This window comes from Paramisgurnus dabryanus, chromosome 17 (assembly GCF_030506205.2).
Source record: "Paramisgurnus dabryanus chromosome 17, PD_genome_1.1, whole genome shotgun sequence".
NCBI classification, from domain to species: domain Eukaryota; kingdom Metazoa; phylum Chordata; class Actinopteri; order Cypriniformes; family Cobitidae; genus Paramisgurnus; species Paramisgurnus dabryanus.
The window spans coordinates 6,427,512-6,446,229 of record NC_133353.1 but is presented as its reverse complement, the minus strand read 5'-3'; the positions used below and the strand labels follow the sequence as shown (position 1 = coordinate 6,446,229).

General features: G+C 35.9%; 1 protein-coding gene across 1 annotated transcript; it reads right to left on the bottom strand.

The window, feature by feature from the left end:
* Nucleotides 1-76: 76 nt before the first annotated feature.
* On the bottom strand, nucleotides 77-18,167 carry snx6 (sorting nexin 6). Its single transcript, XM_065253779.2, has 14 exons — nucleotides 18,029-18,167; nucleotides 17,839-17,889; nucleotides 15,953-16,057; nucleotides 15,748-15,858; nucleotides 12,785-12,906; nucleotides 12,583-12,706; nucleotides 10,930-11,025; nucleotides 10,118-10,223; nucleotides 5,516-5,591; nucleotides 5,026-5,065; nucleotides 3,893-3,979; nucleotides 3,043-3,202; nucleotides 1,047-1,132; nucleotides 77-932 (listed from the first exon to the last, which is right to left on the bottom strand). Exons 1-14 carry the CDS (start codon nucleotides 18,032-18,034, stop codon nucleotides 879-881), a joined length of 1,224 nt encoding a protein of 407 aa, XP_065109851.1. The 5' UTR covers nucleotides 18,035-18,167; the 3' UTR covers nucleotides 77-878.
* Nucleotides 18,168-18,718: the final 551 nt, after the last annotated feature.

The window sequence follows — 18,718 nt, the reverse complement described above, 5'->3', positions numbered from 1 at the left end:
AACAATTTTGGTCAACAATTGAACCATTTTTTTTTTGTTTGTTTCTAAACAAAGATGTTAAAATAAAATCTCAAAGTAAACAGCATCATTTATTTATTTTTTTATAGTTATTTTCATGATCATTTTAATCATTATTACCAGTTTATGTAAGCATTCCTCCATCTGAATAAATGGAAGCTTTGGTCACATATTGTGAAAAACAACAATCATATACAGTGCACTTAAAAAAATTCAGAAGAAAAAAATGCATCCATGTATGATTTCTTTTAACAATATCGTATCAATCTACATTTTAAGGCAAACATACTGAAGCATTATTTTGTTTGGAATGGTAAATAGGAATAAACAAACAAACAAACAAAAACTGCTTAGCAGAAAATTAGTCGCCGATCGATAGCTATATGGTGAAACTAACACAAACATATACAAGGCTTTGAGTGACCATACACTTTAATTGTAATAACAATCAGCTCAACTTGAACAAGATATCCGAGCAGCATCCACACATAGATCACCGAAACTAACTTCAAAGATTACGACAGGAAAAAACGAAACAAGCAAAACAAAACGAACAAAATAAAACAAACTGGACAAAACAAATTTGTAATGCCATAGCAAATCCCAAGAAAACGATTAAAAGTTAAAAGTCTGTGATTAAATGAAGTCGTATATCTTGTGCTGTGTTGATCGGGTGATCTTCCACAGTGGACTGCCTCACTTTAAGGGGGGTTGTGGAGGGAGTATGGTGTCTCTGGTAGTGGTAAGTACAGACGTCTCTTCAGACAAACTGACCCCAGGTATGTTCTCTCCTCCATCCTCTGAATGAAGACGAGACCAAAGCAGGGAAAGCCCTATTCGGAGAACCCTGGTTTAAGGATCTAAGTGTCTCCTTTCAGAACGCCCAAGCAGCTCTGAAGCAATTGTAGATTCCCCTGGGGAGAGAGAGAGAGAAGGATGGAGAGGGAGAAAGAGGGAAAACAGACTGTGAAAATCATGAATAAATAATCTGAGGATATGATTGACATTATTTAAATGGATAATGTTACCTTGGCATGTTTAAGTTCCAGCTCAGCCAGTTCCACCAAGTTCTTTCTGAATGCTGCTACTCGTCTTGTCTTAAAATCTACCAGTTCTGAGTAAAAAAAACAGTGGATAACAAATTAGGGAAAACCAGAAAAATTTTGTGATCAAAAGTTATTAATTTTCTTATTTATTTATTTATTTATTATTTACGCCATTCCAGCATCTATGACTAAATTCATGGTAAGAGCCAGCTAATCCATACACAGGTTGGGGGAGAGGGGAATATTGGTATCTTCTCCATCATTATACTGTACAGTGAGTAAAATAAGTATTTGAACACCCTGCTATTTTGCAAGTTCTCCCACTTAGAAATCATGGAGGGGTCTGAAATTTTCATCGTGGTTGCATGTCCACTATGAGAGACATTAAAAAAAATCCAGAAATCACAATATTTTTTAAATATTTATGTGTATGATACAGCTCCAAATGAGTATTTGAACACTTGAGAAAATCAATGTTAATATTTAGTACAGTAGCCTTTGTTTGCAATTACAGAGGTCAAACGTTTCCTGTAGTTTTTCACCAGGTTTGCACACACTGCAGGAGGGATTTTGGCCCGCTCCTCCAAACAGATCTTCCCTAGATCAGTCAGGTTTCTAGCCTGTCGCTGAGAAACACGGAGTTTGGGCTCCCTCCAAAAATTCTCTATTGGGTTTAGGTCTGGAGACTGGCTAGGCCACGCCAGGACCTTGATATGCTTCTTACAGAGCCACTCCTTGGTTATCCTGGCTGTGTGCTTCGGGTCATTGTCATGTTGGAAGACCCAGCCTCGACCCATCTTCAATGCTCTAACTGAGGAAAGGAGATTTGTTCCCCAAAATCTTCATCATCCTCTCCTTAATACAGTGCAGTCGGCCTGTCCCATGTGGAGAGAAACACCCCCAAAGCATGATGCTACCACCCCCATGCTTCACAGTAGGGATGGTGTTCTTGGGATGGTACTCATCATTCTTCTTCCTCCAAACATGTTTAGTGGAATTATGAGCAAAATGTTTTATTTTGGTCTCATTTGACCACATGACTTTCTTCCATGACTCCTCTGGATCATCCAAATGGTCATTGGCAAACTTAAGACGGGCCTGGACATGTGCTGGTTTAAGCAGGGGAACCTTCCGTGCCACGCATGATTTCAAACCATGACGTCTTAGTGTATTACCAACAGTAACCTTGGAAACGGTGGTCCCAGCTCTTTTTAGGTCATTGACCAGCTCCTCCCGTGTAGTTCTGGGCTGATTTCTCACCTTTCTTAGGATCATTGAGACCCCACGAGGTGAGATCTTGCATGGAGCCCCAGTCCGAGGGAGATTGATAGTCATGTTTAGCTTCTTCCATTTTCTAATGATTGCTCCAACAGTGGACCTTTTTTCACAAAGCGAAAAAGGTGTACAAAGGTGTACAATTTTGTCTCTAGTGTCTTTGGACAGCTCTTTGGTCTTAGCCATGTTAGTTGTTGGATTCTTGCTGATTGTATAGGGTGGACAGGTGTCTTTATGCAGCTAACAGGTGCATCTAATTTAGGATAATAAATGGAGTGGAGATGGACATTTTAAAGGCAGACTAACAGGTCTTTGAGGGTCAGAATTCTAGCTGTTAGACAGGTGTTCAAATACTTATTTGCAGCTGTATCATACAAATAAATAGTTTATATTTTTTTTAGATTATGTCTCTCACAGTGTACATGCACCTACGATGACAATTTCAGACCCCTCCATGATTTCTAAGTGGGAGAACTTGCAAAATAGCAGGGTGTTCAAATACTTATTTACCTCCCTGTAGTTGTGCATACATCCCCCTTTTCCTTTAAATTTATAGATAAGACATTCATGGTAAAAAGCACTTTTTATCACTTAATGGCAGGTGGTAAGGCATGAAAAATAAGAGATCATGTACAATACAACTAAAAACGTGAATAGCAGACAAGGTTGCTTCTTCTTACTAACTAGGAAACAAGTGAAATACCTTGTTTGGCAGATTCAGAAATTTTCTCAAACTTCTGACAGCACACTTGCTGTGTGGTTTCTGCTTGGAGAACGTCTTTGTTTTTAGCTCGCGCTTTGTCCAGAGCTTTATTAGCGTTCTCGTAATCAACTAATGCCCTTCCTCGTCTGTACAGAAGATCCTGTGGAGATAATACAGTTTTACACCGGTTTCAGCAAGCATCCCACTTACAACTGTAGCAAACATTGTTAATGGCAGAAGATCAAACCACGGCTAGAAAAGATCAATATCAATGTGTAATACTAAACCTTAAAGCTTAAAGAGGTTATCGTCCAAAGCAACCATGATGTACAGCAGTAGCGGCTCGTGACTGCTCTTCTGAGGGGCGCAAATTCAAAATAAGTGTTTGGAGTGTCATGTGTGTTGCTCGTGTTTTCAAAATATGTGTTTGTTGCGTCATGTGAACCATGTGCATCACATGTTTGGTTAAAATAAGTGCCTGCTGCACACGTGTCAAAACCATTTATGATAAAAGAGACGCTCACAATCAAAAAAAACATGCAAGACACTCCCTTAACAGTAAACTCTGATTACGCATGATATTATGCGAGTATCTGGCAAACGCGAACGTCTCTTTTATCATAAACCCTTTAGATGCGTCCGCAGAAGAGACTTATTTTGACAAGACACGTGATGCACATAGGTTCACTCAACATGCCGAACACATATTTTGAAATTACCAACCACACACATGACGAACTTCGCATCGTGCACCCTCGAAAAAAGAAGTCACCGGCCACCACTGATGTACAGTTAACATTTAACCATTGCATCCCAGTTTAACATTGTGACTGAAGGGCATAGCCGATACCTTAGCAGCTTGCGACTCTCTGAGGTAGTACTTCAACAAGTCAGCAAGTTTTAAGTCCTCATCGGCCGCCACGCGTGCTTCAATTTTCTAAAAAGGAAACATCAGACACATCTTTTGACAAACTGAGAGGAAGAGGTGACATCTGATTCTTCACATTATGCTTTCTGTTAAAGGGGACATTTCACAAGACTTTTTTAAGATGTAAAATAGATCTTTGGTGTTCCCAGAGTACAAATGTGAAGTTTTAGCTCAAAATACCATATAGATAATTTATTTTAGCATAGCAGGTGTGAGCAAAAATGTGCCGGTTTTTAGGTGTGTCCTTTAAAATGCAAATGAGCTGATCTTTACACTAAATGGCAGTGTTGTGGTTGGATGGTGCAGATTAAGGGGCGGTATTATCCCCTTCTGACATCACAAGGGGACCAATTTTCAATGATCTATTTTTTCGCATGCTTGCAGAGAATGGTTTACCAAAACTAAGTTACTGGTTGTTCTTTTTAAATTTTCTAGGTTGATAGAAGCACTGGGGACCCAATTATAGCACTTAAACATGAAAAAAGTTAGATTTTCATGATATGTCTCCTTTTAAGTAAAACATGCTGAGAAAAATTTTTACGACCATATCAGGTTCTCTTAAACTTACGTAAGTGAAGCAGTTACATTTACATATGAATCATTTTTAAAGGGTACCCGACTATAAACGCATGTATGCTGTAACAAATTAATAGTGGGAGTGGCTAGTGTGAAATTAAAAACAGTACAAATCTTATAGTTTTAATAAACATTTAAAAATATATATTTTTTCTCTGAGGCCGCCATGTTATTAACCTCACAATACGTGATGTCAAAAGGTTGCAATCAAAACCTGTTTTATAAACGCTACAACGAGGTAAACATAGTAAACTTCAGTCAGTAAAGTCTTCGGCTGATTGGTCGGATCACATGACCATGCTCCTCCCGAAAGTTAAATAAACTTTAAACATTAAATTACTTAAATGTCCTAATATTACTAAAGCCTGGTCCTTAATTAATCTAAACCCCATCTGGGAAACCGCCTTGAAGTATTAAAGCATACAAGTTTTCATAGTCGAAGTACCTTATAACATTTTCATATTTTGTTTTAAACTTACCCTCGTTTTCTCGAAAAGCTCTGATACTTTCAGGAAAAATCTGTTAAGCGGTAACATAGCAGAACGTGAGTGTTAAACAAACCTATGACTTAATTAACTGAACAAACAGGACTCTATGTGACCCTGGACCACCACATAACAAGTCATAAGGGTACTTTTTATTAAAATTGAGATAAATAAGCTTTCAATTGATGTATGGTTTGTAAAGACAGGACAATATTTGGCCGAGATACAACTATTTGAATATCTGGAATCCGAGGGTGCAAAAAAATCGAAAATAAATTAATTTTTGAAATATTTACAGTAGGAAATTTACAAAACATCTTCAAGGGACATCATCTTTACCAAACATCCTAATAAATTTTGGCATAAAAAACGATAATTCTGACCCATAAAATGTATTGTTGGCTATTGCTACAAATATACCCACGCGACTCATGACCGGTTTGTGGTCCAGGGTCACAAATAAACCAAATCTAGAGGAACATACTTGCACAGATCTGTGGAGTCTTGGGTTCCTAAAGTGTAAAGAGTGGAGGCGATTCTGTTGATGTCATCGGCAGCATCTAAAACAGATAGACCGTTAGATCTCTGAATGATTGATGTATCGCTTTAAGTGACTTCAGATGTCCTGCTTTCACAGCTTTACACATTCACTGCTGTAGCGTAACGCCATCTACATATCATGTTTCAGTGTTGTGACAATAAGACTCATGCAAAAAAAGAAAAACATTTGGCTAAAACTGCCAGGAAAAGCACTTTCTTTAATGGAGAGGGTGAACACACACACACATATATATATATATATATATATATATATATATATATATATATATATATATATATATAACTATATATTAAAAAATATAAATAACATTTTTCTTAAAGTGACACCATGTAATTTTTCAACCTTCATAATACATTTTCAAGACCCTTGTGATAGTACATCGACTTTAAATAGGTTGAATGACATGTCTACCATAGCCTGACGGGGTCTGTATCACTTTTACTCGTATTTTAAAACTTAGGGTTTGTGGTAGTAACCAGAGCACAAAAAAAAACTACAAAATTCGACTGCTTTACGGCATACGTCACTTCCTCCACACAATTTGTTTTTAACGTGAATTTTGCTGGAGGCTACTTAAGGAGTGTAGAGAGCAGTTTCTAATATGTGACTCTGTGGCACAGTCTTTAGTGTCACGGACCTATGACACGGGCGACCCGGGTTCGATTCCCCTTTAAGGCAATTTTTTATATAAACTGTTGATTCATACATAAATGCGATGTTCTTTATAAATTACGGCGATTATATTGCATATAGTTCCCTGTATTCAGATGCTGTGTTCACGTATTTACCTTTCTTTTTAATGTGTCTATGATATTTACATTACAATCCAGGATGCTATAGCACTCAAACTTGCTCACAGTGTAAAACCAAACCCTATTCATTCACCAATCAGATCCGAGCGTTTCTCTCTTCTCTCTTCCTCATTTGCTGCGTTCCGCTGCCACTCGCGTGACGTATTACAAAGCGGCAGACCTAAACGCATCGGTTTACTTGGATTTGGAGCGATTTTCACACAAAAAAGAGGAATAACGAGCGCCATTGCGGAAAATCCTGGTGGCGAGGGAGAGAGAGAGGATGCAACAATATTTGTTTGGAAAAAGGCAAGGAAATACGTCTGGTCGTTTCTGAATTGGAAGGCTGCAGCCTCCGGAGGTCAAATATGCAGGCTGCACACGTCATCAAGCCTGGGTTATTAAGGTAAACTGAGCATTACATTCGCAAGTCATAAGCATACTGCAACAATTTACGATTAACTAAGTATAATAGTCAACTTTGTAATTGTTAATATTGTGAAATAAGACAGTCTTGATGACGTTTTAGAAATACGACATCCGGAGGCTGCAACCTTCAGATTGAGAAATGGCTTCTGCCACGACGAGTTCCTCATCAGAAAGTTGTAACATGACTGCGTTTCTCCCTGTTGTCTCAAAATGTTGATCGTTTAGCATTTTAAATGTTTAGTTTTTAGTTTAGTTTTAAGGTTGGCCAGTTCCTTTCCTTTGCGACAGTGCTGCGGCGCTTGTGGGCTCTAGGGGCGCTAGAAGTGAAAAATACGTGTCTAGCACCCCCTAGTGGCCAAAAGTTTCACGGTGTCCCTTTAAATATTTATACACCTGTATGTGTGTGTGTGTATTTATATGTACATAATAGTGCTGGGCAAAGATTAATCGCGATTAATCGCATACAAAATAAAAGTGATTTTTGGCATAATATATGAGTATGTGCTGTGTGTAATTATTATGTATAAATAAATACATACACACACATTCATGTATTTATTTAAGAAACATTTACATGTTTATATATATTTATTGATATTTTTATATATTCTATATTAAAAATAAATTTAAAAAAATTATATATAAGTAAAACAATTCTGAAATGAATATATGAATGTGTGTGTGGTTAAATATACACAATAATTAGACACAGTACACGCACATATATTATGCAAAAAATCACTTTTATTTTGTATGCGATTAATCGCGATTAATCTTTGCCCAGCACTAGAACATAATAATTATTTTGTATGCGATTAATTGTGATTAATTGTTTGACAGCCTGTGTCACCAGATAAATACAATTTTCCACAGAGACCATTAGAATCACTGTTTAAAAAAGCATTTGGACACCTGACATCTGTGTCCTGACAAGTGACACATATGTCCCACTATACACTAGGGGCTGGTCGGTATATTGACTTTTGGTAATATATCAGGGTTTTTTTTTTACAAGCGGGATACGGTATGAAACCGGTTTGGTCTAATATGACCCATCTTTGCAACAGAAGCTCTGCCAGAAATGTACACTGAGGTCAGACGTAAGCTTTCCGACCAGCTCACATGTTGTGCTAGTGTACATTCTCAAGATTTTATTTTCTTTATACGCCGTTTTAATAAAGGTGTTTGTGACATCTCACAAGGCTTCGATTTGCATGCAAGCATTTATTGCAGATATATATTGAGAGATTTACCATATGTCAAAATGACTGAGATATGAATTTTGGTGAAAATCACCCAGCCTTCTATACAGCATAAGTCACCACCTTCAATTTCCGGTTATTTCTACACCACTAGTGTCAACAAAACAGAATTAATAATGCAAAAATATTTTACTAATGGCAAACAGGTTTCTCCACCCATCATCATTAACTGAATAAACAAACAGTCCCACCCCTAACTGCACCATCGGCTAAACCATTATTGCTGCGTTGAGTATTTTTAGTACTTTAATAAAAGCAGAGCAATGTTTTGAAAGCACAACAAAGCAATTTCAAGGAAAATCATACCAAGAATCGCCCACATATGATCATCTATGAATATTAAACTAGTGTAGAAAGCATTTTAACACTACTGGCAGATCATATCACAGTAAAGGGGTACTTCGTTGACCTTGCTGTATCCTTGACACTACATGGATATAAAAAGTAAATGTCCCAAAATCCCTCAGTTAACTCTTTCCCTGCCAATGACAAGTTTTTCCGGCAATCCGTATTTCTGCTATTATCAACCAGATGGCGCTCTTACCCAACTTATTAAACCCAGAAGTATCTCCTTCATGCAAACAGTTCAAACTCCATATGTTTTGATCATCGCTCTGAATCTGACCTTTATCAAAAGTTCACAAAATGCAATTATCTCAGCTTTTTACTCAAAAATTTTAATTTTTGAAGAAACCCTCCCATATTCGTTTATGAAAGAATATAACTTCCCATAACTTTTATAAAAATCATAGAAAATGCTGCTGCTGGCTAGCAACTTTTTTTTAAACACTGGCAGGGAAGAGTTAAAGGTGCAATGTGTAACTTTTGGGAGGATATATTGACAGAACTGCAATACACCATACATTACTATAATATCAGCGGTGTATAAAGACTTTACAAATGAACAGTATTGTTTTTATTACCTTAGAATGAGACGTTTTTATCTACGAACACAGCAGGTCCCCTTACATGAAACTCGTCTTTTTACGTACTATGTTTCTACAGTAGCCCTAAATGGACAAACTCTTCTACAGAGCGCGTTTTGTCCCTACGTTGTCTCAGACGGCGACATGTTTGTCTACAGTAGCTTCTCATTGGCTATGTTTACATGCACAACATTTTGTCAATTTGATTGAATTTAATATGATTGAAGGTTACGATGATACAGTGCGCAAGCCAGGGTTGCCAGATTCGCATATCAGAACAATCCCAAATAGACGTTCAAAACTAGCCCATAAGCATCCCAATGACTATTCACAGCCCAAATGCCAATAACTAATGAACGAAATACTTTTATCTTTAACCCGCAGAAAAAAACAACTAATGGAAACAGTTTGAACAGTAGCCCAAAAACTAAACTCGAAAAAAGCATAGGACTTGGCAACGCCTCGCTGCAGACAGCATCTCTCGTCGAGTTCACGCTTTATCTCTGGGTTAAAGTCAAAACGGAGTTGGAGAAAGTTATTCTTAAGAAGTTTTCAGATATAGGTAATGAGAACACACTTTTCAAAAGGCACAACACTATTTTATTGCTTTAAGTAGCCTAATGTTTTAAAAGTACACATAAACATGGCAAAATGTACATCGCATGACCCAAGTAACCTTGCATTATTAATGCGTGATGCTACTGCCTTGCTATTGTGTGTTTCTGTGACAAGAATCATGTGATATAAGAGTTTAATAAAAGATGTGAACCTGAATACAAATGTTCTGCGCATGTGCACAATGTATTTTTGCATCCGATTGAGAAAATACTACGATTCACGCGTTTACATGCGTACTTTTCTCCTGCGGATCGGATCACAGATCGGAGTACACCACCCCCTTCAATACGATCCAAATCGTCCTCAATCTTATTGATTAAGGTGTTTACATGAAGGGTTTTAAATACGATTGAGCCATCAATACGATTACAAACGGATTATTTGGTTACATGTAAACGTACCTATTGTGCTTCGAAATTGAGGTTGGTTGCAATTCGCAATCTCACCACTAGATGCCGCTAAAACCCACATTACACCTTTAAGAAAACAGAAACTTACTTTTGTGAGACCTGATCATTCGATCAGATTTGGCAGAGGAGTCTTTGACCCGGTTGTGGTATTCTAAGAGGAATGTCTTCTCATGTTCAAAGAAATCATCCACATCCTGGGATTTAAAAAAAATATTAAAATCAATACAACACATTAACATTATAATTAAAATAACATATACGTTCATTAATACGAATATTTTGAATAGAACAACAAATATTTGAAAGATTACAGTAGACTACTTGGAGACAAGAGTTTAAGTTAGAGCAACAAGATATAAAAATGTTTTTGGAATATTGTAAATGTGCACACCACAATATGTATATAGCAATGGTTTGCAATAACTATATGATTTTAATACTTCCAAAAGTTGCATATAGTCAAAGTTTTTGATTCATGCAGATAGCCCAGCGAGATAAAGAGAGTGATGCTTTATACAGAATGTAAAACATGTTTATAGGTTATATAACATCATATATTGCATTTTGCTTCAGTAACGTGCATCCCTAGTTTACACTGTCATGAAAAAAGTCAATGTGCAAAATATATTTTTCTTTCAGTATGACAAAACTTCCCAAATATTCCCCTCACAGCCTCACTTCAATGTTTTGAGTGAGTCTGTTGAGTCAGATGTGAGTCAGTGTATAATCTTTGCCAGCGTTCAATACATAAGAGTCTTAAACATTAGCCAAAGTAAATCATTTCTCAGAAAGGTGATTTAAGTCATGACCTCCCTCTCTCTCTCCTTTGATCTCTAAAGCAAAAGCACATTAAACAGTCACATGACATTGGACGACGGCCACAGACCGAACTAAACTGACCTTCACTCCAGCCACCAGAACTCCATCTGCAGACTTCACTACATTCTTGAAGAAGTCCTCCAGCTTCTCCTTCTTGTTCTTCCCTCGTACACTCAGCTGGGATTAGAAGTGACAAATGTAAGGTCAAATAAACACAAAAACGCAACGTTTTTCACTGTATGTCTATTTGGTTTGAATTAGGGATGCATAACGATTAATCGCGATTAATCTATAGCAGAATAAAACTTTTTGTTTACATCATATATGTGTATGAACTGTGTATAATAACTTTGTCTAAGAAATGCACACACATGCATGTATATATTTAAGTAATCTTTACATGTGTATATACATTTGTATATTATGTATAATTTATATTATATACAAAATATAATTTTTATATATACATAATTATTATACACAGTTCACACACATATATGATGCAAACAAAAACTTTTATTCTGCTATAGATTAATCTCGATTAATCATTATGCAACCCTGGTTTGACCACAAAAATTATTTGAACAATTTTAATTATTTTGCAAGGAAACAAACATTTTCAATACAAGATCCAAAGAGCTTTTGGTGGTATGTAATGATGTGTGATGGTAATAAAATATAAACCAGTAAAGATAAGACAGCAGTACTGTATAACCGTGACAAGGGCTGCAACAAGCAATCATTTTCATAATCGATTAATCAGACGATTATTTTACGATTAATCGGAAAACAACTAAATATCTATTCAATTAGATTTTTCACTTATTATAGCTAAATAAATCCTTAAATTAGAGTATTCATGTGTACAAGTGTACTTTAAAAAGTGCAAACATACTGAGTTTTACTAATATAATCTTAAATTTTTATATTTTAAGCCTTAAAGGGACACTCCACTTTTTTGAAAACAGGCTCATTTTCCAGCTCCCCTAGAGTTAAAAATTGAATTTTTACCTTTTTGGAATCCATTCAGCCGATCTCCGGGTCTGGCGGTACCCCGGAAATAGTCCCCTTGGTAACTTTCAATAGCAGGGGACTATTTTCGGGCACTGCCACGTTACTTGATTATTATGCCAGAATGAGGGTATAGTTCCTAGCCATATTGGCCTAGAAAATCGCAACTTTAAATTTTCTGTCGGTTTTAGTACACGATGTAACTACAGAAGAGTCAAGTTTTAAATAGGAAAAATATCCAAACTCTTTGGTTGTTTTTAAGCGTGATGCTAATGGTCTAATCAGATTCAATGGATTACGCTAAGCTATGCTAAAAGTGGTACCGCCATACCCGGAGATCTGCTAAATGGATTACAAAACGGTACAAATCAGATGTTTAACTCTAGGGGAGCTGCCAAATGAGCATATTTTTTTAAAAAGTGGAGTGTCCCTTTAAAAAAAAGTTTTTAAATAGTCAAACATCTTTATAAGTGACGTATGAAAGCGAAGCACCTTGCACCTGAATTTGTAAGTGCACAGCTTGTGCTGGATGAAGCAGATGGTGGAGTGTGAGCATATGACGTCCCATCGATAATGACATTAATTGACAACTATTTTTATAAAAAGATTATTATCGAGTTTTTCGATGTGATGTTGCAGCCCTTACCGTGACAGAATATTTATTTATATGACAATAGACAGACAGTTGTTAGATGATCAGAAAGATGCTCTCAGAGCACTCACATCTTGGTTGTACTCCAGGAAAACATGAAAGTTCAAGTCTTTGCGCAGGACGGGATGAGCAGCGACGCGGCACAGAAAGACCTCGTGCATGGCCACGGTCTTCTTGAAGATGGCCAAATATTCACTGCAACACATTTTCATATCATTAACATTCACGAGTGATGTGAACTCTGTGGTCACTACATGAAGACGGTCAACTTACGCCTCTAGTTCCTGCTTCATCTTTGTGAACTCCTCCTTGGTCATTGAACCTTCACCTTCACCCAGCTTCTGAAGTTTCTCCCGAGATGCATCGAAATCCGGCCTCGGAGGAGCGGGTGGGATCTACAGGGAAAATACTTTATGACCACATCGACTCTTTGGGGTGGTTTACCGGCCAGGGTTTAGGCTAGTCCCAGACTAAAATGCTTATTTGAGAGGTCTTAACTTAAAACAGCTTGCACTAAGATACCTTAAAGCAACACTATGTAGTTTTTTTTACCTTTAAATAATGTCTCTAAAATTATTTCAGTGATAGAACAACTTTTAACTGGACAAATTGTACTGTTGCTGCAACCTGAGCAGCCTCCTAGCTGCTACAAGCACACTCTGAAAGTGGCGGTGGAGGGTAGGAAACACAGCTCGGCCCCTCCCCATTCCTGCAGAAGAGTGTCTGATACCAGGCACTGTTGCGCTTTTCAACCACATGGGGGAGCTGTAAGACATTTTTACATGGAAACTACTAGGGGTGACCCCGAATAGTCGAAGATTCGATGCATCGATAGGAGAAGCCTGATTCGACTACCAATCTCATAGTCGAATCGTCGCAGATGTGTTATGAAATGAGGATCATTTAATTTTGGCCGTATGGGTGCACACATTATCTGTTTTCACATATAACAGCTTTCTCACAATATATTAATATACTGCATATTATGATAATGCTGCAAATAATATGTGAAGTAGCAGCTTTCAATAAATATTTTTAAAATGCGTTAATAAATCCAACAACCCCTGTGACCGGACTTCACGTCCATAAGAGGTCTCTATGTTATTAAAGCCTTGCCTCTTTGTTTCGACATTTAAAAGACAAAGCTGGCAAATTAAACTATGTCTTTCGTTCTTTTAATAATTTCTATATTTTATTTTATTTATAAATCACTTTGGGTTATCTGATTTAACTATTTGGCTTGTGTTTTGTTTCCGTGCACTTGAGGCATTTTGCATATTTGTTCTGCACTTTGTTACTTCTGACCTTATTTTATTTAAAAAAATTGTATTTATTATAAACGTAAATTCCGATCTAATTTAAGTATGTAAATTTTGGATAGCTTTTCGTTGTATCGATGTTGCGCTATTGCGTGCTGGCCATGCTTGCGCATGTAATTTAGCCGAACGGTTAGGTGCTCTGCGTCTCATATTTAGGAGTTCATCAAACTAAACATTAAAAAAACGGATGTTTTTCGACGAGTATAAGTTTTTAAAATGTATTTAAAACATATATTGTCTATCTTAAAGTTAAACTACAAAACAGGTAAGCCGTTTTTTTTATTTCGGTGATGAAACGGAAACTAGTATCTGCACCGAACCTATTTCTGCCTGACACGAATGTCTTTCTTGTGATTTAATATTATGGTCAGTCGGTGTTCACTTTCAAATTATAGCAAAGAGATTCCTGAAATAAATAATATCATCCGGTCTTTCTGTATCTAAAGTGAATACAGAGATGATCAAAGTCAAAGCAAGCAAGCAGGTATTTCTGTGCTAAATAATAACGCGTAGTGTCTATATAATATATACAATCTATATACAATCACAAATTATTTGTCATTTCTCATTTGTCGGGTTTTTTTGGTCATGACTGCTTTGACGCGCTATCTCCAAATTAAATAAAAACACGTAATTGTAGCCGGAGTTTCCAAGGCAGGATTACCTTTGTTATTTTTTTAGGTTTAGTTATCAAAATGTATTTTTGTGTGATGTTCTGTAGATCGTGGCTTTAAAATGTTATGAGGAATAATTAAACAAATGTTGCCTTACATTTTACCTTAAAAAATATATATATAAATGCATCGTCAGTTTTGTCTTCGTTTATTACTTGAAAGACAGTTTTGGTCACTTTATCAGACAGTTGTTTATGTGTGCTGTTTGTGAAAGAAAATAAAAGTTACCAATTTGTACCTGGTCTGGCCCCCTCCCAACCCATGCATACAAACATAGATGATTCGACTATCGGTCGACTATGGAAAGATTCGAAAATTCTGATTCGAATATGTAAATCCTTAGTCGAGGACACCCCTAGAAACTACATAGTGTTACTTTAAAATACATCAGTGCAAAGATGCACATCAGTATGTTTTTTTTGTAAAAACAACTTAAATGTCCTAATATAAAATAATCTAAACACTGTCCGGGAAAACACCCTTAGTAATGTTACAATTCCCAAAACTTTGGTTTGCTTTTAGCGGGAAATACTAGTGAATCCCTGGGATTTGTAATCATTTTTACCGAATGCAAAATGCAATCGCTTGCACTGCTGTGCCTTATCCAAAGTGATATAAATAATTCAGTCCAGTTTTGATGATGCTGTGAATGCTCGCCAGCCCCGGGTCTCTTTCTATGGTGTGTATTAAATGTATCCCAGTCAAAACTCTATTAAATCAAATAGCAAAACACAGGCCTATTTGATTCTTGAAGTACTGTAATGGATGGAAAATCCAATAAAACCAAAAAAACAGGAGAGCTGATTCATTCCATATCAACTAGGATTTTTTAAATAAACTTATAAATATAACACAGTGTTAATAATAAAATAATGCATTTAATATAGAATTATGTTTCTATTTTGTTGCTGATGGAAAATGAATGCTTCAAAAACAACTTTAACAGGAAATGTCATCGCTCATGATAACAAACATAATTTCCCTTTTCATGCACCTGAACTACAGCAGTCATATTCCTCATGCAGACTTTGCAATAAAATGTCAGAGTAAAATGAAGCTTATAGCAATGATTTTACCCTTGGCAAGGGCGACTGGACCATCTGAATGACATTAAACTCTGACTGGAAACATTTAACTAGAAAGAGCGATTAACAGTCCAGCCTTTGTTGCATATCATGACTTCATATGCATGGCTAAGCAAACGTTTACTGTAAGTTATTAGAGACGTCACAGTACTACTTACAATATAACCGGCATATTCTTCATTTTCCACAAAGGAGTCGTGAAGCCAGATAAACTCTTCGTGCTGTCTAACCACTGAGAATTCATTTTGTTTGAAATTAGGAAGAGTGCTCTAAGAGATCGGAAAATTTAAAGGAAACTATAAGTATACAAATAAAAATATATTTAATAACAAACACATAATTTTGACTGTCTCTGTCGTGTACCTTTGTATGGACGGTGAACTTGACTTTGTCTCTTTCACTTAAAGCATCTGAAATGTCCACTTGTAGTGTAGCATCAGTTTGAAGATCCACATTCACTGCCCTTGGCTGTAGACAACATTGTGTGTTATTATTGCAAACTGTAAACATAGCTTTTAGTCTACACAAAATGCTGACAAAATTTTATCCAAAGCATCTGCTAAAGTATAAATGTAAATGAATAAAATAGAAAACTATTCAAATTATATTTTAAAGATTTTTAAAATTCTTTTAAAATCTTAGGAAGAGTTTCCTAATGGATTAGGAGGAGATTTTTTTGTCATCAAAAGCTGCAAAAAAGACTTTTTTTCCTTAGATTTTTGCCTTGTTTTTAGTACAAATATCATAAAATTCTTAAAATCGAGATGGATTTTCTTGATGAGCAAAATGATATAAGAAAATACATCAAATTTAAGTGAATTTGTACCGAGCCCCAAGGTGACATTGGAGTAAAAAAATCAAAAGTTTAGTTTCGCATGCTCACGCGAAAGTTTCACGTGTGCACACGAAACTAAACTTTATTTAATTTTTGCTCCACGTCCACTTAGGGGCTCCATAAATTTGTGCTTAAAACAAGCAAACAAACTAAAAATCTGCCAATAGGGTAATAAAAAAAAATCTGGAACTTTTTTCATAAACACTTAACTAAAAAACATTCAAGAAAAATTTGCTTACCCCATTGGCAGATTTTTTTGCTTATTTTAAGCAGAAATTCATTTAAATTTTATATTTTTATGCTATATGAAAATATGTTGTCTTTAAAAATATATATAAAATTTTAGTGAATTTGTACTAAAAACAAGCAAAAAACACTTAGCTCAAGAAAAAAATTAAAGAAAAATTAGCTTACCCCATTGGCAGATTTTTTTATTTTTTGCTTTTTAAAGTACAAATTCATTTAAATGTGTTTTTTTGTCTAAAAACTATACTTATTTTTTTCGGACATTTTGCTCAAGAAAATGCATCTTGATTTAAGAATTTTTAAATATTTGTACTAAAAACAGGACAAAAATACTAAGAAAGAAAGTATTTTTTGTTGTTGCAGTCAATAGTTGTCATTAAACATGGCAAATATGTATTAGATAATTCACCAGTAATACAAAATACATATTTTACAGCTAAACAAATCAATATTAACTTTTTTTAACATTTAAAAACACTGCTTTCCAAATGTTATTTTGTCATATATTTTTCATAAACATCATTCATTATTAAAATGTTAGACTACTTATGCATTTATATGTTTACTTGTAAACAGTATATTCTTTAACCATTTGTACCATGTATATAGAAAATACTGTTTTTAAGGTGCAAATTGACATTTGAATACATGTTATTTAAAGGGAAAGTGATTACTTAATCATTAAAAGTTGTCTATAAACGTTTGTCATTAGAAAAATATGTGCATGATAGCAAAACATATCGAAAATACCGCGAAGATAAACGTATAATACATTGACATCGAAAAGCTTTCACTCCCGTCAATATCTAGGCTATTTATTTCTTTACATATTTCAGTCAGATGACATATAATACTGTATAATAATTTGTGTAAAATAACCCACGGCCCTATTGTCAATAAATTAGACACATAAGCAAATATAAACCTGCAGACTGAAAGTTTAACAGCGACTAGTTTGTAGCACTGACACCAGACCAGTGAATTGTCGTGCACGGGTTTTGTGTATTTGTGTGTCCGTGTATCCAGCAGGCAGCAGGAAGTGGACGCGCGCTGGGCCACGGTAACACCAGCAGTCATCCACGCGTCCGTTACGCGACACAAACACACAAAACACACACGAGGAAGAGAGAAAGGGAGGCTCAAAATGAGAAAGGAGAAAAAAACTTACTCCTCTGTCCTCTTCGGAGAGAAAATCGGGACCATCGTCCAGCCCTTCTTGCTGTTGAGAGAAGACAGAGAGAGGTCAGAATGCACGAGAGAAAAACTGACGCGCGTTATAACGCGACGCGTCGGATGATTGCGAGATGAATTGATGGAGGTGAAAGGAGAATTAAAGTGAAAGAGAGAAAGGCGCCCACCATCATGGCTCCTGCGGGTGGAGATGAATGTGGCGGAGTCGTGTGACGTGCTGGACGGAGGGAGGGAGGCTGGAGATCTGGAGAGGTGGAGCCTTCATGTGTTCAACTGAGATCAGTGCAACCTCACAATGCATCAGTAGGGTGAAAATGTCCTGTTTTTCTTTATTTTGTGCATAGTATGTATTATATTATATCTGTAAAGCACATTGTGAATTGTTTTAAAAGAAGCTGTGTGGTTAAATACAATGTTATATAAAAGAAGTATTTTTGTAAATTTTTATTGTTGTTTATAGTGTTTGGGGCAATATAAATATTTTACAAATAAAAAGACATATAAAACATATTTACATATGTAAAACCTATATAAATTATATGAACATAATATAATGGGGTGGTTTCCCAGACAGGAATTAGACTAGTCCTAGACTAAAATAAATGTAAGAGCTGTCCAAACAGAAAACAACTTGTACTGACATATCTTAAAATACATCAGTGCCCTTTCTTTTGCCTCAAAATGCACACAAGTAAAGTTTTTAGTAAGGCATGTTTGTTAAAACTAGTTATATTTCCTAATTAAACTAAGGCCTAGTCCTGGCTTAAGCTAATCTGTCCGGGAAACCACCCCATTACTTTATGTGGTAATTTTAACATTTAACAAAATCAAAGGTTGTATCTCTGTTAATAGTAGTT

Excerpts from the sequence above, each read along its gene's own strand:
- snx6 (XM_065253779.2), bottom strand. Across the intron at positions 12,707-12,784 it reads ATGAAGCAGGAACTAGAGGC|TGAATATTTGGCCATCTTCA; the intron begins GTAAGTTGACCG and ends AATGTGTTGCAG. Across the intron at positions 3,203-3,892 it reads GAGAGTCGCAAGCTGCTAAG|GATCTTCTGTACAGACGAGG; the intron begins GTATCGGCTATG and ends TTATCTCCACAG.